The 20,795-nt window shown below is 34.7% G+C and overlaps 1 protein-coding gene across 1 annotated transcript in view; it reads left to right on the top strand.

The window, feature by feature from the left end:
- Positions 1-14,685, top strand: part of LOC149373389 (protein fuzzy homolog) — a 32,313-nt gene extending 17,628 nt beyond the window's left edge. The window contains exon 6 of the mRNA XM_089597241.1: positions 14,306-14,685. Coding sequence (XP_089453367.1) covers positions 14,306-14,678 — 373 coding nt within the window. The 3' untranslated portion in view covers positions 14,679-14,685. The remainder of the gene's footprint in view (positions 1-14,305) is intronic.
- Positions 14,686-20,795: the final 6,110 nt, after the last annotated feature.

The following is a 20,795-nucleotide window of genomic DNA, read 5'->3' as shown; positions in this document are numbered from 1 at the left end:
ATCTTATCTGTATGGATGTATTTATAAAGTTTTCAACAAAGTCTGATAGATCTTTGCAGTGGGCATTGTTTCTCTTAGGATTCAGCTTATTCCGTACGATTGGATTAACTCATATATTTAATAAACTCAGAGTACATATGGCGAAAAATTAAAAGAAAAAAAAACATAAAAAATGCATTTTTATAAAAAAATAATCATTAAAACGTTCAACATTCGAGACAACGTCTTCTTATTGAAGGAACTCAAACTTAAGGTTACCAGGCATCCTAGTTTCCCAGGACAAGTCCTGATTTAGCCTTCGTGTTCTGGAGTCTTGATTTTTTCTTATAAACACTCAAAATGTCCTGGTTCTTACAAAACAAAAATGAAAAAGAAAATTCAAAAAACTTTGCAGCTTCCAAATATGTAAATTTTTTTTGCCAACAACAATTTGTAAGCGTATTTTGAAATTATAAAAATTGGAGGATTTTTTTAAATTCCTAAATATAGCGCTAACTGTGAGAGAAATTTTTTGTAAGTTGAATCTCAATGGACAGATGAATGCAACCGACTTTTAGTAGAAACTGTGCGTGACCTTGTGTAATGTAAGCAATATTTTCTTAGTGTATAGTCAAGCATATGATCTCTAATAAATGTTTCAATAATGTTAAATGTGCCAACGTTAGGTATACTTTTAATGTTTCATGTACAATTAATTGTAACTGAATACATTGACAAAAATTTTTTTAAGAAAAATTATATAATCAATATTATGACATGAATTTAAAAAAATCATAAGACTGGTACAATGTGTAGACGATAATCATATATGAGTGTATGATAAGACGATTTGTATCGCGGTATACACCATCTCGTCATTGCGTAGTGGTTGAGCGTGCTTGTGTCGCGGGCAGGGTACCTCAGAGGCCAAAGTTCGAAACCAACTCCTGTGCAACTTTTTTCATAAGTCCTAAGTACTTGAAATTCGTATACTGACATTAATGAATGTATATTTATTTTTAAATTTATATTTTTGATAATTTTCTATTATTTTATTATTAAAAAAAAAAGTTTTTTTTATTTGTATCATAAAATTTAGATAAACATTGGCTACAATTGAGTCAAATATTTCAGCAGAAATCCAAGTTTGGTATTCTCTCATTGCCCATGTTTAGCTAATGTTTGGCCAATCATGAACTCACGCGAAAGTTTGACAAAAAAAATACATTTTTTGCGGGGAACTAACTATACCCAAGACCAGCTGGTTAGCGATACTCTAGCATTGTCTGGACACCTACCCCCACGACTATCTTTCATCTATCTTTCTAATTTCCCCCATTTCTATCATTATAATTCTTTAGTGTTCACACCATCAAAACCTTTATAAATATGCAAAAATGTATAATGTAATAAGAAATTAAGATCATGAATTATAAATTTTGAGAATAAAAGTGTTATAGTTTTGTACACACATAGAATAAAAAATGAACTAAGTATAAAGCATGCAACGCACACTCCGGACTATCTAACTGAAAATGGCGAACGAGGTAGTAGTGTGGGTAGGTGTTCAGATACTCCTAGAGTATCACTACAGCTGGAGATCAAAGCACGCTGCCTACATTTCCTTGCTCTGTGTCTGAGGCCCAGGTGGTAAAACTCATCTAATAACTACTTCAAATCTCGTATTTGGAAAAAATGCTGGGATAGAAAAGAAAAATCACTGAGCACTTTGTCATAAAAAATAGAATAAGTTTTATTATAAAAGGGTGCTGTCGTCATTATTTCGCCTTCTTACCATCTTTACAAAAACTGTTGCAGTGCTTACTGACTAAAGGCTAGCAATCGACTGAACTGGCCTAATGCGCCGCACCAGGTGCGTACATACTTAGTACTTACATATAAGTTCAGATGGAGCTGTGTATAAGCTCTTGTTCTAACATTTTTTATTAAATTTTATACATTAATAAATTATTTACATAAATTATTTTTGTTTAAGACTTTGAAAATAATGTTTTCCAGTAGCAGCTTTTTATACACTATTGAACATTAATTACATATTAATTAATGTGTAAATTTTGGAATAAATTAATTAATAACTGTTTATACAGTTTTTCATTTAAGAAAAATTTACATGTGTCAAATGGTACAGTTAATTTTATTCATAACGCATAGTTTATTATTATGTTTGCAACACATTTTATTGATAACGTGTTAATCGCTTATTCTTGATAATTAAACAAACATTTATTAATTAAAATGGGTGTTCATTAATTTCGAGCCCTTCTTTTAAATATAAATTCTGGTTGTTAAATACACGACCGAGAATGAGTGTGAGCGTACGTGATATGTAAAAGTACGACGATAGAAATCTTGTCAGCCTATAAAGTTGTTTTAAATATAGTCTTCTTTCTAATTTTTTGATTATTAATAGTATAACCATATATCTTTATTCTAAAGAGTGTGGGAGCTCCAATAGTTGTATTACCTTTGATACGTTGCAGTGGGTTATTTAATGTATCTTTTCGTAAAAGATATATCTACATTCATATATTATCTGCCAGAGAAGTATAACTTATATACTCCATACGTGGGTACCCAAGCACCCACTGACCACTGGTTGTTTTCAAAAACGTGTCCCCCAGCACTTAAGAAGGCGTTTAACACTATTTGGATAAGGGGTCTGATTTTAAAATTACATAACAACGAATGTGCGTATTTCAATTGTTAAAATTTGTAGTGAACGTGATCACTGATAAAAAAAACTCTTCACGTTTTTTATCGATTATAATTCTCAGAAAATTTTACCCATAGCTGATAGAGTGCAACAAGGAACTATTATCACCTCTGATTTCTTAAGTTTTTAATAAATTGTAATTGATGCGACCGTCTGTAGTCTCCTTGGGAACAAAATTACTCTAATTAAAATCATTTTTTTGTTGCAGATAAATGCATTACGTATCAAGCGAAAAAAACGTTCATAAATTATATAATAGCAGTAGAAATCTTTTTTCACAGAACAATTAATATCTTACCTTAAAATTTCAAACTGATTGATTAAAATGCGGAAAATTATTAAGAGAACCTATAAAGAGCCAATGCCAAACTTTCCAAATAGACTGCACTAAGTTATATAGAAATAGACCGTAAAACTTATTTCACCGGTAAAACTTTGTCATGGAGCAAACATTCCAAGAATAGATTCATTCATTATTGAACGGACAAATAACTGTTTTTTTAATATTTATTATGACAGCTTGATAAATGACTTTTAATATTCTAATGACGAATGGAAAACAAAACTCTTACTCAACCATACCTAACATGAAATTTTAATACAAACAAAACTAAAAAAAATTACTGATGGAAACATCACGTATATCATTGAAAGTATATAATATGATGTACAAAGAAATTTATTATACAAGGCAGCACTTCCTAAGCAATATACTTCAAATAATTATTTCGAGTCTAAAAGATACCAGTTTTTTCATTTTGTTTTCTTATCATGATCAAAAATTTTTACAGTACAGTAACAACGGACTGTACAATTATTGCAAACTTTATTTTTATTATTAAACAAGACAAGATAAGATAAAAAGGTATGATATGTTGATATGATTGAAACCTATAAAACATAAATACAAAGTTGGAAATATTTGGATACTCATGGGTTTTTATCTGACTCGTTGCAATACTTAGCAACAAGTAAATTGATGATTGGGTAGGAATTATCTGTCACGTAAGTCATATAATTTTAATTATATTATTATTGATGTATTTTAACGTATATGCTTGAAATATAGAGAAAAGAGTGTTGGAAAAATTCGAATCCCCCGGGACTCAAACCTCCATCCTGTGGCACCGGAGATGGGTGTTAACCACTGAACTATGCCAACTTGTGATAGCGAATGTATCGATAGAGTTCATATGCTGTACATAGGTACGTTATACAAACGATACTTGAAAAAGAAAAACTTATTAATATTGTAGTATTTACGGATATAGATATACACATTTTAAAGTAACAACTGCAATTTTTTATACAAAAAACTTTATTTAAATTTTCAGTTTATATGTTTACAACCTTTAAATCCAATTTTTATAAACATACTGATTACCATTACACAGTAACACTATATAAGTTACACAACAGTTAGTTAAATCTTCTTCATTGACTTTATTCCAAAAAAAATCATTTGCATCTGAAATTTTGTATGCTTGTAAGTTTTCGTTGTAAAAGCAGTTATTCATATTTTTGGTAATGAATAAGTACTTCTTAGAACAAAACAAAATTGCATGTATCATTTGAAACAAAGGTTCTAAAGAAGAAAACTGAACAAGAATGGTATTTTTATTTAGGAATATAAAATTGCTTATACCTAGAGAACCATACACACAATAGGGTTAGGCAACAAAGTACTAGTTTTATAGAAGTTGGATTTACAAATACGAATGCTCCCGACACAAAAATTTGTCATTTAATTTAAATATGCTTACACTAACTTGTAAGATCTTGAAGTTTTTTGTGAAGAAGTGTAGTTTTAATGCAGTATCTACATTGTTGACTGCTTGCACCTCCGACGCTTGCAAACGCTCGGCTCTGTTCAAAACTCGGGATACCCATATATATCTATATATATGTGTACATACTTCTGAAGGAGTCAGTACACTTAAATAAATAAAAATGTATATACAAATATATATATACAAGTGCCCCCCCCGTCACGGCTTCGCCCGAGACTTACTAAATGGAACACCGTAGTGTGTTGACATGAAATGAAATGTTTTCATTGAAAAATTATACATCTAGTTCTGACACTTCTCACTACAAAAATTTTCTCATTAGAAATATATTGGTTCGGAGTCCATACAGTTTATTTGACCAAATAACAAGCTGTAAAAATTAAAAAAAATATAATTATGCTGAAAAGTACCGTGAATTCCTTTTACCATAAAATAATTATTGGCCATTAGGGGCCATTGATTTGCAGTTTCTCCCATATAATTTACGAAAAGGGCTATTTTTTTAAGCTGTTAAGATTCAAAGCTCACAAAAAATTTATCATTAAAAAATTATTTCTCTCATCTCAACTTTTTTACCAGAGCAACAAAGTCCTGGAGCTTAATCTCTACGTTATTTATCACAACAAGAATACAAATACATATTCTACCTATTCAAAAATCGGAAAGATTCAAGAGATTACTATGAGGGTTATAGTGAAAAGCTGATCTTTCACTGAATAAATTCTTTCGTCATTTGCTTGACGCCGAAAATTGTATTCATAAGATGCTTTTGAAGTTTTCCTTCTAATTCGACTTCTTGTAACTTTTGGCATAGTTGAGACTCTTGTGAGCCCTAAATGCTATTTTTTTTCAACTTTATTAGGTTGTAATGTATTTGTTGGCAAGGTAGTTCGACGTCCAATGAACCTGAAAAGGACTGGTGAGCTTCTTAAGTAAAGTCTTTCTTGACTGAAGTTTCCAGCAAACGTGACTGCCTGGATACCTCATGGTTTGAAGCTTTGGAGCTAGTTGTAAAGTTCTTTCCCAACGTCTCCTGGTATAACGTCGAAGACGGTGTCTAAGGCACTTTTTTTTCAGACTCAGTTGTTTTGGTTATTTAAGGTGGAAACGTTGGTTCGTGATGCTTGCCCATTGGTAACTGTCCCGTTGGCTCACGTTTATTATTTTTTCTTCATAGCAGTTAGGTTTGCCCAGCGCAGACCTTGGAGAACATCGGTGATTCCTGGTTGAATGCTTAAAGTTGAGAGGATAATATAGGGTCGTCGGTCTCTGGGGTTCCCAGCATTGCGACGAACAACTCTGCTCGTGAGGTCTGCCAGTGAATGACTGACTTGGTTTAATGGTGGCCAGCTTTACATAGTCTTTGAGTTAACGAATAGTCTCCAGAAATCGTTGTAAAAATGTATTAGTTGGCAAGGTAATTTAAAATTAGGTGGCCCTTAAAAGAACCGATGATATTAATGGTTAAGTAGGGAACGTTAATACTTGTCATGGCCCTGAAAAGGGTCAGTGAAGAAACTTGTAGCTATTCCTTATTATTATTCTTGATGATAAAGAGCCAGCTGGAGGTAGCTTGACGCTTGTCCTTTCAGTCTGCGTCTACGGAGACCGTACAGCAAGAGAAGTACGCCGCTGACCAAAGAATATCTCGTCTTCAGGTCGTTCCCCGGATAACCAACCATTAATTGGTAGTCAGGAAAGTGGGCGTGGAGAATACCTTTTCTGTAAATGTGCCGTTGGGACGACCACTAAGGAGGCCGGGCTGCCCGTACTCTTCAGGTCTGTCTTTTGCTGTCTCGAATTTGAAGCGGAAAATTTTCTGACGGCACCAGGTTGGATGGTTGAATGGCCACAAAGCTCTGAAGAGCTGGAGCTGGTTAGAAACGTTTCCTGGTATTCCACCGGAGACGTTGACGTTCCGAACGCCTGTTTTTCGGTGGCTCTCGTTTATTTTCGGGATCCAGGGTAAAAACCGATTTATTTCGCTTGCCCATGAAAGAAGAGTGTCATCGGTAGCCAAGATGCTCAGCTGCACGACGGACTCCTCTGTTCTTGGTGTAGTGCCAATGATCGACTGCGATTATTGTCTACACGATGGGGCTTCTTATAACCACTCTCCACTATCTTTGGTTGCGGGTTGTTCCGGTTCAACCTCACAGTTACTCGTTCAATAACCCGTTATATTATTTGAGAATGCTTCACCACAGAGATAAAATTGAAGCTCTGAGTAGGCCGCGCGCACAGAGTTCGAAAAGGAACATCTGGGGCCACACTTTCCTCAATTCAAATGAGGTACGGGGCGATAGAACAAATAGGTTCATCGCGGATGGTAGGCCATAAAAGCGTTCGTCGTTTGTCATTGCCATGGGGCTTTTCTCGATGTTATTTTTTTCATTGTGAACTGTGAGGTTACGCTTCGGGGCAGTTCGATTTTGTCCGCCTAAACTATAACACGTTTGTTACATCAATAAATAAGTTATTTCCAATTGGTCTCTAAATTATTTTCCCCGAGTCAAATCATTCAGAACATTTGGTGCCGAAACCCGGGACAATTCAATTGACTCGTGGGAAAATGAGCGGACGGAAAAGAAAAGCTCCATCTCTTGAGGCCAACAACGTCAAGCGAACTCGACCACAGAGGAATCGAGGCGCTTCAGCTGATGTTGGCGACATTTTTGGAAACCTACGACTTCCGCGAGAGGAAATCGGTCCACAGCAACCCGAGTCCCGTCCAAGAAGCAGTGCAACATCGTGCGCCGCGTCGTCCACCACCAGAGGCGGCTATCGAGCTGCCGCAAGCTCCGGTCCTGGCCCGTCAGCCAGCGGCAGCGCGCGCTCGCGCGCCGCGTCGTCCACCATCAGAGGTGGCTGTCGAGTTGCCGCAAGCTCCGGTCCTGACCCGTCAGCCAGCAGCAGCACGTACTCGCGCGCCGTGTCGACTACCAAAAGAGGCGGCTGTCGAGCTCCTGCAAGCTCCGGCCTTGGCCCGTCAACCAGAGGCAGCGCGTGCTCGCGCACCACGTCGTCCAGTAGCAGCGACAGTTATCGATAAACAACTGCGGGTGGCGAATATATATCAAGCGTTCCGTCATCCCGTAGCAGTCAACGAAGCAGTGTTGAATTAAGTAATGCGAACTGATGATGAAGAAGAAAGCGATGCTAGTAGCCTTTATTTTGAGAACAGGTTAGAATTTGAACAAGCAGAAGGAAATAATTTCGGAACTGAATCGTCATCGGATGACGATGTATCAGAAGTTGATGATTATGAAAATATGCGCGAAAAACTCGACAGACTAATGCACAGCTCAAATCATGACAATACCCAATCGAGAGAAGATCCAGTGAATAGGTTAGTAAATGCAATGGAAAAAACTTTAGCAACTGCTAACAAAAATTCGTCTTTAAATAATGAAAGTGCAAGATTCATGAACAGAATGACATCAGCAAAACTTTTGCCAAAGTTCTCAGGAGATCCTCTCGATTGGTAACGTTTTAAGCAAGCATTCGAAACCTCAACCGATTTAGGAGGCTATTCTGATAAAAAAAATGTCACGCGTCTTTTTGAAGCACTTTCCGTTGAAGCGCATAACGTCGCTAAGATTTTATTTTCTTTAGGTAATGCACAAGAAATTATGTCAACATTGGAAATGAGGTTCGGTAATAAAAGGTTAATCATTAATAAAATTATTACAGAAATTAAAAATTTACCAGAGATCGAATCAAATAAAATTTCGTTGACTGAATTTGCAACCACATTGAAAAATGCTGTGACGGGAATAAAATCTTTTGGCATTACAGGATACTTGCACAGTCCAAATCTTAAGAAAGAATTATTACAAAAATTACCTCGCTCAATGATTCACGATTATGTTGGTTTTGCAATCAAAGAAGAAATGAACAAATCTGAGATAGAAAAAATTGCCGAATTTGTATTTATTGAAGCTGAAATGTTTGTAAAAACGGGTGTAATCGATGTGCATTTGAACGAGGCAGTTTCACGTCGAACTGAGAAAAATAGTAATCACTCTCAATCCGATCAGAAATTAGTTTTGACTACAAATGTAAACAAAGGAATGAATTATGAAACGCGTAAGAGTAATAAAACTTCTGATACTAATTGTTTATGTTGCGGAAGAAATAATCATTTGATTGAGAACTGTATTGATTTTAAGAAAATTCAAATGCCACAGCGGTGGAAAATCGCAAGAACTAATAGACTGTGTTACGGCTGTCTTGAAAGTGGTCATCCTCGTCGTGATTGTAACAAGAACTTACGATGTGGACAGTGCGGTCGCAATCATCACACCCTTCTTCATTTCGTTCCGAAAAACGTTGATTTTAAAATTGAAAATGTTCCAACTCAAAGTAGTGAACCATTTATAACCTCTGGATTGAAGGTAGATGTTTTTCAATCGATAAATACGTCCTCTTGACTTACAACAGGGAAATTTTAAAAAATTATTTCCGTTACTATCTTCGGAAAAGAAAAATCGAAGAAAATTTACGCTTTATTAGATAATGCATCTCAACCTACTTTGATCGATTCAAAGCTTGTCTCAGAATTAGAAAGAATTAGAATTAAAAGGCTCAAAAATCAATATAGCACTGAAAGTTTTAGGGGAGAGTGCGACCGTAATGTCAAGTGAAAAGGTGGATGTTAAAATTTAAGGTGAATCAAGTATTTTTTCGCTAAAAAACATTTTGATCATAAAAAATTCAGGACTTTCAGTTCAGACTGTCAGTGAAGACCTTACAAAATATTGTCACAACAAGACTGGTATTTACGTTGAATCTTATAGTGAAGCCCCTGTTATGCTAATAGGACAAGATTATTGTAATTTAATACTTATTCGAGAGTGTTTTGAATTTCACAATAATATGACCATTTCACGATGTTTACTAGGATGGACCATTCACGGTCATTCAGGTCCAGATAAAATTTGACAAGTAAATATTGACAATGAATGTTAACGGTCTTATTCTAAAAATGATAACTTGGAAAATTTAATCAAGTTTTATTTTGAAATAGATTTTTTTGATCTCGAAGAAAAAAAGTCGAATATCGAAAATAAAAGAGCGCTCGAAATTTTGAATGATACGTGTCAACACACAAATTCTGGATGGGTAACGGGCCTTTTGTGGAAATCTGAAAATATTTCTTTACCAGGTAGTAGACCGAACGCATTTGATAGGCTGCGGAAGCTTGAAGACAAATTCGACCGTAATAGGGAATACGCGGAAATGTATTATAAGGAGATGTATAGATTCATTTCAAATGAGTTTGCTGAAAAGGCTGATAGAGAAATAACGGGAGAAAGAATTTGGTATTTACCACATTTTGGGATCCAAAATAAAAACAAACCAGGAAAAGTTAGACTCGTTTTTGATGCAGCGTCGAAAACCTCTTCTGTCAGTTTTAATGATTTATTACTTCCGGGCCCTTCTTTGTTAAAATCTTTACCAGGAGTGCTGATGCACTTTCGCCAATATACATTTGCTGTGAAAGTAGATATACGCTATATTTTCTTGAAAATCAAGATTAGAACCGAAGATCGCGACGCGCAGCGCTTTTTATGGAGGGGGGAAGATAGGTCGATCGAACCTCAGGAATATCTAATGTTATTTGGTGCAACGAGCTCTCCTTGCACAGCTATTTATGTTAAAAATAAAAATGCAACTTTACTTAGTCAAAAATATCCAGAGACAGCGAAAAGGTTGATAAATAATTGTTACATGGATGATTTTTTAGATAGTTCTGAAACAATCGAAGAAGCGTCATCGCGAGTTAAACAAGCAATAGAAATAAACGAAAATGCAGACTGGTTAATGCACGGTTGGGCAAGTAATTCGGGTGAGGTATTATTAAACGTGAGTGAAAATATGGATTTAAAAAATTTAATTAAGATTCATACAAAAGAAAGCGGTGGTGAGAAGGTTTTAGGCTTAAAATGGAATAATCAAGAACATAAATTATCATTTAACGTGAACAGTAATAAAATCACGAACGAAATTTTGCAGGGATTTAAAAGGCCTACCAAAAGAGAATTCTTAAGCATTGTGATGTCAGTTTTTGACCCATTGAGTTTCTTAACTCCGCTCTTAATTCAATCGCGAATTTTGTTGCAAGATATTTGGCGCAGTAAAATTAAATGGGATCAACAACTACGAGACACAGAATTTTTAAAATGGAAACAATTGCTCGGTGCTTTAGAAAAAGCGAAAACTTGCGAAATATATCGTTGTTATCAAGTAAAAGCTCATCAAGTTAAAGAAGCTGAGCTTCACATTTTTTGCGACGCAAGTTCAAAGGCCTTTGCATCCGTTGCTTATTGGCGATTTAAATTAAATATCGATGATTCTTATCATGTTTCTTTTATTATGGCACGCAGTAGAATAGTTCCATTACATAAAGATCAACATAAAAATTCCGTATCAATTCCTCGTTTGGAATTACAAGCGGCAGTTCTTGCGACGCAATTAGCGAAATTAATCAAAGACGAGCACAATTTTAAAATTACCCGCGAATTTTTTTGGTCGGATTCGAGAATTGTTTTATTTTGGATTCGGAAAGATCCACATGAATTTAAAAGTTATGTATCAAATCGATTAAACAAAATTCGAAAAAATTCAAAAATTGATAATTGGCTCTGGATAGAGTCTAAAGATAATCCGGCGGACGAAGGAACTAGGTGTGTATTTGGTGCACTAGAGAAAAACAGTAGGTGGTTATTGGGGCCTGAATTTTTACGAAAACCCGAGCAGAATTGGCCAAAGGGTGATTTTAAGTCAATTCAATGCGAGGATAAGACCGAATATTTAGTAACTAATTATATGGTTGCTACAACATTAACTTCCGAACCTTCACTGATTGATTTCTCACGCTTTTCTTCTTTAGAATGCCTACTTAATTCGGTTTCGATGATTTTTCAAGCGTTGTCAATATTTTTTAAGGACGTTAAACTGTGGAAATTAAAAAGTAAAGATTCACTTGGTCTTCGAGCAAGAGCAGAGTTATTGTGTTTAAAAATTAGTCAAGCAAAATCGTTTAGAAATTAAATGAATTGTTTAAAGAAAAACGAATTTGTTTTCAAAAACAGCAGAATTTTGAATTTAGTCGTACTTAGATAATCAAGGTCTATTACGCGCAAAAGGTCGACTCGAAAATTTAAAAGATACCAGCAAAACTAATAAATTGCCAGTCATTCTAGATGCTAAAGATGTATTACCACAATAAATAATTAAATATTTTCACGAGAAATATTATCACGGAAGTCACGAAACTGTCGTTAATGAATTACGTCAAACATTTTGGATAATTGGCTTGAGGCACTGTTTAAGAAATATCGTGAATAAATGTATAATCTGCAGAATATTAAGGGGAACACCCGCGAATCCAAGAATGGCAGCGCTGCCATCAGCTAGACTCGAAAGTCGCGTTCTTCCATTTACTCATTGTGGCCTGGATTATTTTGGACCTATAGAAGTTAATATCGGAAGAAGACGCGAAAAACGGTGGGGTGCGTTATTTGCTTGTATGTCAACACGTGCTATTCATATCGAACTTGCAAATAGTCTGAGCACTGACTCAGCTATTATGGCTCTAAGGCGCTTTTCTGCACGTCAACGCACTCCAAGTGTTATTTACTGTGATAACGGAAGTAATTTCAAAGGTATGATTAAAGAAATCCAGAAAGCATTACAAGAATTAAACTGTAAAGTAATCAAACGTTTTGCTGATAAAAAACAAATAAGTTGGAAATTCAATCCCCCGACTGCATCGCATATGGGGGGTGCTTGGGAACGGCTTATTCGATCGGTTAAATCAGCCTTAAGTGTTATTTTAAAAGATCGCGTACCTCGTGAGTAAGTTTTACGAACGGTACTGATAAAAATCGAGCATTGTGTAAACTCTCGGCCTCTCACACATGTATCCGTAGATCCTCAAGACGAAGAGGCCTTAACTCCAAATCACTTTCTACTAGGAACATCCTCTGGGTTAATTCGAATTAGTAAATTTGAGACTGAGAAATTCTGTACGCGCAAGCAATGGCTTTTAGCACAACATTATACAGATTTATTCTGGAAAAGATGGCTGCGTGAACATTTGCCGACCTTGATGACTCGTAAAAAGTGGCATGAAAAAGAAGCACCTTTGAAAGAAAACAACCTAGTTTTAATTCTTGATAAAAATGTAAATCGTAATTGTTGGAATAAGGGAGTTGTAACGCGAGTATTTTTAGGTTCAAATGACCAAGTACGAGTCGTAGAAGTTCGAACTTCAAATGGATTATTCTTAAGACCAAGCAGAAAACTAGTTAAGTTTGCGTGAGTTGTACTAAACTTCCAGTTTTGTTCGGTGGGGGAGGATGTCCCGATTCAACCTCACAGCTACTCGTTCAATAACCCGGTATATTATTTGAGAATGTTTCACCACAGAGATAAAATTGAAGCTCTGAGTAGGCCGCGCGCACAGAGTTCGAAAAGGAACATCTGGGGCCGCACTTTCCTCAATTCGAATGAGGCACGGGGCGATAGAACAAATAGGTTCATCGCGGACGGTAGGCCATAGAAGCGTTCGTCGTTTGTCGTTGCCATGGGGCTTTTCTCGATGTTATTTTTTTCATTGTGAACTGTGAGGTTACGCTTCAGGGCAGTTCGATTTTGTCCACCTAAACGATAACACGTTTGTTACATCAATAAATAAGTTATTTCTAATTGGTCTCTAAATTATTTTCCCCGAGTCAAATCATTCAGAACACGGGTGGCTTGAATTTTACCTATAGATGCCACCTAGCAGATCCTATGGAACTAAAGCCCAAAGTTAGCTTATTTTAGCAAAATTTCGAGCTTATTTATCGCTATTGTTATTAACTTTTTTGAGAAAAGAAATATGCGAAAACCATCTCGGAATCATGAAGAATCAGTATGCAAAATTTCAGCAAAATCGGCTCAGTATTTTTCGCGGTTAGCGATTACAACGGTTTTAGTGAATTTGCTTTATATATTAGTAAGATGTTGTGTTACACAAATAGGCCTAACCTAATCTACAACGTTACTATAAATATTACGATAGGGAATCAGTGATTCTTATTATATAGCATCCTAATTTTTACTATGTTGAATAGCAATGCGATAAAATCAGATCTTGTACTATGTAACATAATGATTTCTACTCTCCAATAAACAAAATTCAGCAAAAGTCATAATAAAATTTACTATTCTGTATAACTAAAATTATGACATCACCATTTTTACTATGTTATACGTAGAAATTTTTATTGTACTCCGTAGTTATTTTTGTAGAATGGCCTATTATAATAATTTTTTATAATGTAATGAAAATTATTATCAACATAAGACTTTGTGTTATTGGGCGAGTATGTCTCAGCTATCCTAAAAAATATTGTAATTTTTGTTATACTTATAATACCTTTTCTAATAACACTTTTCTCAGTGTACCCACATTCAGAAGATTTTTGCTACAAAATATCAACACAACAAATCTGGCCTTCAATTCAAACATATCAGACTGTTGCTTATAATTAAGACATAAGAAAATTTTATGTAGTTTTTATTAACCAGGTTCCTGTTTAATTAAAACCGTTGCAGAACCTTATTTGATTAGTGAAATATCTGGCTCTTGCTTTCGATAGTGAAATAGCTTGGTCTCGCACAAATCCCATGATTTATTATTCCAAACATAGTTTTCAGACTATATGTGATTTTAGAGATATTAGTTTAAATAAAAAATCATTCATATTGTAAGAGTTTATTAATAAAATTTTTTTAAATGTTTTTTCAGATTTCTTTTAGTCAACTGCAAGATAGGAAAATACATTCTTAGTAGAAACACTCAGCATTCTAAAAATTATGGCTCAGGAACTCATCGTCTTGATACTTTGAGAACGTTTTATCATCACGCTGAAGAAATACTTTCACAACCTTTTGATTCTCTGAAACGTAAAGTTGAACAATCATCGTGTAAAAGTTCTGAACAATTTAAGAATACGAAAGAGACCTATTGGTGCTCAGAATATCACAAGTGTCATGCACTAAAGGAATCGGAACATATTATTTGTGTATTATATCCATCGGCAGTACCAACACACACAATGAGAATTATTTCTCAAAAAACTTTAAAAATACTTGTGTCTGATAAGCAAATTTGTTGGTAGTATCAAAAGCGCTCTTAAAATCTTAGAAAATAGAGAAACCTTATAGGTATGAAAACATTTCTAATAACTTTGCATGATCATATTAGTATTATTGTTTCTATTGCTGTATTCTTTAATTTTTTTCTTTAAGGTACATGATTTTCACATTGTGTTTATAAAATTATATTGTCACTTATTATTTAATGCTTTTTTTTATGAATGGTCAATCATCGTGACATTCAACCATTCATTAAAATAATTATTTTTGTGCAGTTCATATCTTTAAACGGATACATAATGTAGCCTTTAGTTAGGTTGATGCAAATTATTTGTAATTTAGTTTTATATGTATTTAAATAAAAAATAAAATTAATTTAAATATTTTCCATTACGAGTTTCAAAATAATTTATTCCTCATGTAAGTAGTTTTTACCTTATGCTGTATTGAAAACCACTATATTATCTTGTGAACACATTCAGGATGAAAGTAATTTTGGTATAATTTTTATTTGTCACTTTCTGATACTATTAATTTCTACCAATTTCTTTTTTCTTATTTGGTTCTATCACTAAATTTGACACTGTTATGTGGGGTTCTATGTCCTCGGGGTGCTCACAAAATAAGTACAAAGAGTTTTGATCAAGTACTTTATTAATGTCAAAAACGAAAGAAGAGGCGCGTTGTGCTTAACCGTGCGAACCCAAGGACCTACTCCTTACTATCAACCAACTCTCTTGCTAGGTATTCTCCGATGTTCCTCACTCTTAGCTCCTATCTCCTTATGTTCCCTACTCTTCTATCCTTTAGGGCCCAAACTAGGAGGGGCGCACGGACGCATAGCTATATTATGCTATCGTACGTAACACCACCATGATAAGAATCGATTTAATCCTTCAGTTTTGCCATGCTTGAAATTCTTTTTATTTTCGTATTAAAAATTTTCATTAAAGCAGAGTAACTTAATTTCCTAATTCTAGACATGTTGATACTTATAACTATAAAAGTACTTATTAAATTCTTTATTATACGATATAGATAGATATGTTGTTCAATTACAGTATTCAATGCACACAACTAACCGAAACTAAACACAAAACAAACTTTTATTTTTTTGTACTTTTTTACACAAGACTTTGGATGGTACACTTTGTACAACGCTTTTGGATGGTATCCGAGATTTGATTATTGATTTTGTAGATGACTACTTATGTATTTCTACAACGTTTTCAGAACATTCATTATATTTAAGTATACTTTTTGAAAAAATTGCGGCAGAATATGTAATCATAAATTTGAAAAAAATCGAGTTCTGCTGCGACGAAATTAAATTACAGAGACATATTTTATCTGTAAAAGGCGTTGAGCCCAGCCCACAGAGAGTAGAAAAATCAGAAAAATTTCCATACCACGAAATGCAAAGGAAGTTAAGGATTTTTAAGTTTTAGTAAAATTTTCGGATAAAGTATAGTACGAAATGGAGCCCCTACTAAAATTTATTCGTAAGGGTCAGTGTTGGAAATAGGGGGAAAAATACTTGCAAGCATTTAATCACGTTGAAAATGTATTCAACCATGATTTGTTTTTACACCTCCTGACCTCAGTAAACCGTTTATTTTATATGTGGATGCAAGTTTCACCGCACTTGTAGCCATTCTCTGTCAAATAGATAATTAATAAAGAAATTATTAAAGAAAGAGTCGTATATATGTCCAGTTGGACTATTCACTAGGCGCAAATGTTAGGTGGCACCGTCCAGTGAGAGAAATTTTCCGTCGCTGAGATCGCCAGAATGTACAGAGACTTATAGGAAAATTTTTTAAATAAATTAAAAAAAAAGGTTATTAGGAGTGAACTGGCCAAATGAGTCAGTGATTTGAGTGTGTATTATATTAGTGTACAGTAATAAATTTTGTTTGGTGTTGTCATGTGTACTACAAAATTGGAAAAATAGAGACTGTAATAACACAGCATATATAGGTTCATATACATGCTAACAGTTATGCAAAGCTTAAAGGACACAAGTAATCCACGGTAAAGTAATATAAATGTGTAAAAGCTAAAACCTAACCTGTCATTCGTTTTTACATTTATTGAGTACTGTGTTATGAGAAATAGATAAATGTCAGCAGTACTTGTGTTTTTTAAGCAGCACACAAGTGCAAGCATATAAATGCACTCATATATGCTATATTATTACGGTCGCAATCCATGTTTTAATTTTTTCCAATCTTGTAGTACACATGACAACACCAAACATAACTAATTACTGTAAACTAACATAATACACGCTCAAATCACTGATTTATTTCGTCAATCTACTCTTAATAACCTTTTTTTTAATTTATTAAAAAAAAATTTCTATAAGGTTGCATGCAATCTGGCAATCTTAGCGAGGGACAGTTTCGCTCACTTGACAGCGCCACCTGACAGGCGCATAGCAAATAAAATGGGCCGAAAAAAACTATTTTACCACACAACTTGAATTACTAGCTGTCGTCTGGGCGTTAAATAAATTTGGTTCATTCATTTTGGAAACTAATATATGTATATATATATACATACATATATATATATTTATATATATTAGAGTGCTCTACGTCCGGCTCCTTTGATAAGGGCACTACTATGGGCACTTAGCACTTGGGAAAGGGGCAAGGAAAGGGATGGGAGGCCTCCCATTACTGGGAGGGGGGTAGGGGGAAATTAGGCAATTTTGCTGCGAGAAGGTCGCCTAAGCCCTCCTCGAGGAGCATTGCGTGGTGAAAAAGCACATGTGAAAAATCACAGAGGTACTTGCCCGTAAAGTCGCAGTGGCCGGGAATCGAACCACGATCTCCCGCGTGCCAATCCACGACCTAGCCGACTGAGCCACCGCGCTCTCATGTATGTATATATATATATATATATATTTAGTGCTATCATCATACCGTAACATACTTAAGGACGTGTAAACTTTCAAGTTCACGCCTAATCCGATGGATATTAGCAATTCAAGATTTTGATTTTAAAATATCTCATATTAATGGTAGCTTAAGTATTGCAGCTGATACATTGAGCCAGTATGGACACAAGTCAAAAAACGATGACAAAAACAAATTAAATATATTTGTAATATAAGCACAAAAATCAAATAAGAACATAATATCTCACATAAAAATATTTAATTACAACGGAGTGATGAGAAGTTAGGAAATATTGTACGGAACATTCAGAACAACCATCATTATATTCGGTATCATTATGAGAACGAAACATTCTTTAAATTATGTAATCGCAAAAAGAAAATTTTACTAATCCATGACTTAGCAAAATCATTAATTTTAGAAATACATGAAATGTATACACACATTGGGCAATGAAATGCGTTAAGATGCTTGAAGAAGACTTTACATATCCCAAGTTTTAAAAATTTGCTTCAAGAATATTACGCACATACGACATATGCCAAAAAACAAAAATATATACAGTTGGATCATACTATGGAACCCGACCGATTATTCCTAAATATCCGAAAGACTTAATCTCAATTGACTTTTATGGTCCATTACGCACCTTCAAAAGATGAGTGCGACATATTTTAGCAGTAATAGACATATTCACAAAATTTGTCGTACTATATCCAATGAATTAGGCAGATACCCCCACCACAGTTTTCAATCATTATATCCCCACATACGGCAAATCCAATCGGATATAATCGACCATGGGACACACAATTTACCGCAGCAAAATGGAAGGAAGCATTAGAAAATGCGAACAGTAAAATTTGTTTTTCTGCTATCAGACACCCCCAGAGGAATACAGTGAAAAAGGTCAATAGGAAATTAGGACGAGTTTTCTAATTTTGGTAACAGATAAATACAACAGCTGGGCTAATTGGGTAGCTTTTATCCAAGACTGCATAAACGAATATTACCACGAAACAATAGAACACACACAATTTGAACTTCAACTAAACACAGAACTCACACGTTTCTGTCAAAAATGGATAAAAATATCAAGCAATACTTCAATTAGTTTAAAAGAAAAGGTAGCCTCCGACATAGAACTTATAAGTAAGAAAAGAAAATTGCGCCCGTACAGACATAACATGATCAAACCATTTATTAACTATGTGTTGGGAAATAGGTGCTCATAAAAACTAAACTTTTTTCATCTATGTGTGACGGAAAAACGGCTAAATTCATGGCACTTTACGAAGGACCATATTCCATTTCTAAAATTATTAATAACGCCACGTTTTATTTGTCAAACGATAGAAATGGAGCATGGGGAGTCTTTCACGAGAGCGAGTTACAGCCGTACTATACAAACGAAAGTACAACGTCAACGACAACGGTTAAACCGAAAAATTAAACGAACTAGGCAATGCTTAGAAGCCCTCATCAAAGAACTCCATGTGGATACGTGTTTGAAAGATTCCGTCTTCAATATCGATCACGAATCAACGAGAAGCCAGGAGGTAGATAATGAATATATTGAGCTTGATTATGATATCGCGATTGAAAAACTTGAACGTCTTACAATTCAAGAATGATATGAGATGGAAACAGGCATAACGACGCATAAAAGAACAAAAAAGAGAAAGGACACTGATTGAGCGGTTTAAAGAGTTATACTTGGGCAAGGTGTCAGCAACAGGCCTGGTTGCCGAGGCAAGGGAGACATTGAGGAAAAAAAGGGAGTAGGTCGTATTCAGGAAGAAGATGACGAGGACCAATAGCTGCGTAAAGGAATTACCATACCAAAACAAAAGCCTGGACCCTTGCCAATCAACTTCGAAAGGCTCCGTGCTTCCAACGATTCCCCAACCACCCCTTCTATGTCCACCTCCATCACCACCTATACCCATTTTTAAGAATCTCCAAAAACCCACGCAACAAACAAAAGAACTTCCCCACAGACCTCCTACCCTATCCACACAATAATAAAATTCATTGCAATAATTCCTCCTTACTCTGCTTTTTACAAGGAATCAATCATAACCAACCCACTCCCCCTTTCCCATCAAGTCCTCAATACACAAAGACTGAAACGAAAAGCCATGAAAAAACTATTTAAACCCGTTGTACATATTAAACGATACTTAAAAAAAGATATAAACAACAATAAGTACATAAATTTTTCAAATAACATCTAACTTTCTTTTTAATTTCCCTCTTATTCCCTGAATATCTCAGATAAATAATTTAAGGAGGGACAATAAAAGGGTTTACATTTTTGAATAAATTTACTTATTTTAATACATAGATTTTTTTTTAATTTTTTAATTTAACACTTGTAATGACCTCGCACACTCAAATTTAAATTTGAACGCCACGCAGTATGCATAGTACTTTAAGCGAACGCTAGAGCACGTTTACCCAAAAAATGGAAAACCTTCTACACAAAGGAAATAACAAGGGGATAAAATGCTTTAAATGAGCTCAAAACATTTATCTTTACTTACACTAGAACCCGTTTAACGGTGTTACGTAGTCAAGAAAGATACTAAGGAGAGAGACCCCGACTACGCCACCAGTCACCTCTTTGTCTAGGACCCGTTAAAAGTCGTTACCTGGACAGGGTGACCGAGCATCAAGCAGACGAGCCAAGGTAGTGACGACTTATTTCGGAGTCTAAATACATAAATATATGGGGTAAGTAAGTTTTACGGTTTCTACTGAGAGATCAATACTTCTGTTTATACCCTAGTAGTCAAGTTTCCTCTAGTAGATAAGAAACGCTTATATATAGAGAGAAAAAAGGTAGTCATCGTAGGCTCTGCTTACAAGCCCTCAGAGACCTAAATAGGAAATATCTACCTAGAGATAACTCAAGTTGCTTTCACCTTGTGCTATATATCTGTTTGACCACAGAAGCATCTATTTGAGAAAGGCACAAGAATTCAAATTTGAAAATTTCGGGATTCAATTATCCACAAAAAATTAGTAGCGTAAAATATATTCAGTGTTTCGTATGCATTAAAAGGCGACTTCTCTATTTGAAAATATTGTTAGTTCTTAAATAAATATTTTATTTCAATTAAGTGTGCACTTATATAAAAAAAAATCTTTTTTCTTTCAGGTTATTGAAAGTTTCATACAAATACTTAAAATTTTAGATTGATTACAAATTTAATTCACAAAATATTTCAA

Source organism: Copidosoma floridanum, unplaced genomic scaffold, assembly GCF_036245765.1.
Source record: "Copidosoma floridanum isolate Cflo_tuat_1 unplaced genomic scaffold, Cflo_Japanese_pri ptg000031l, whole genome shotgun sequence".
Lineage (NCBI taxonomy): Eukaryota > Metazoa > Arthropoda > Insecta > Hymenoptera > Encyrtidae > Copidosoma > Copidosoma floridanum.
The sequence above is the reverse complement of the archived record's forward strand: the minus strand, read 5'-3'. Positions and strand labels throughout refer to the sequence as shown.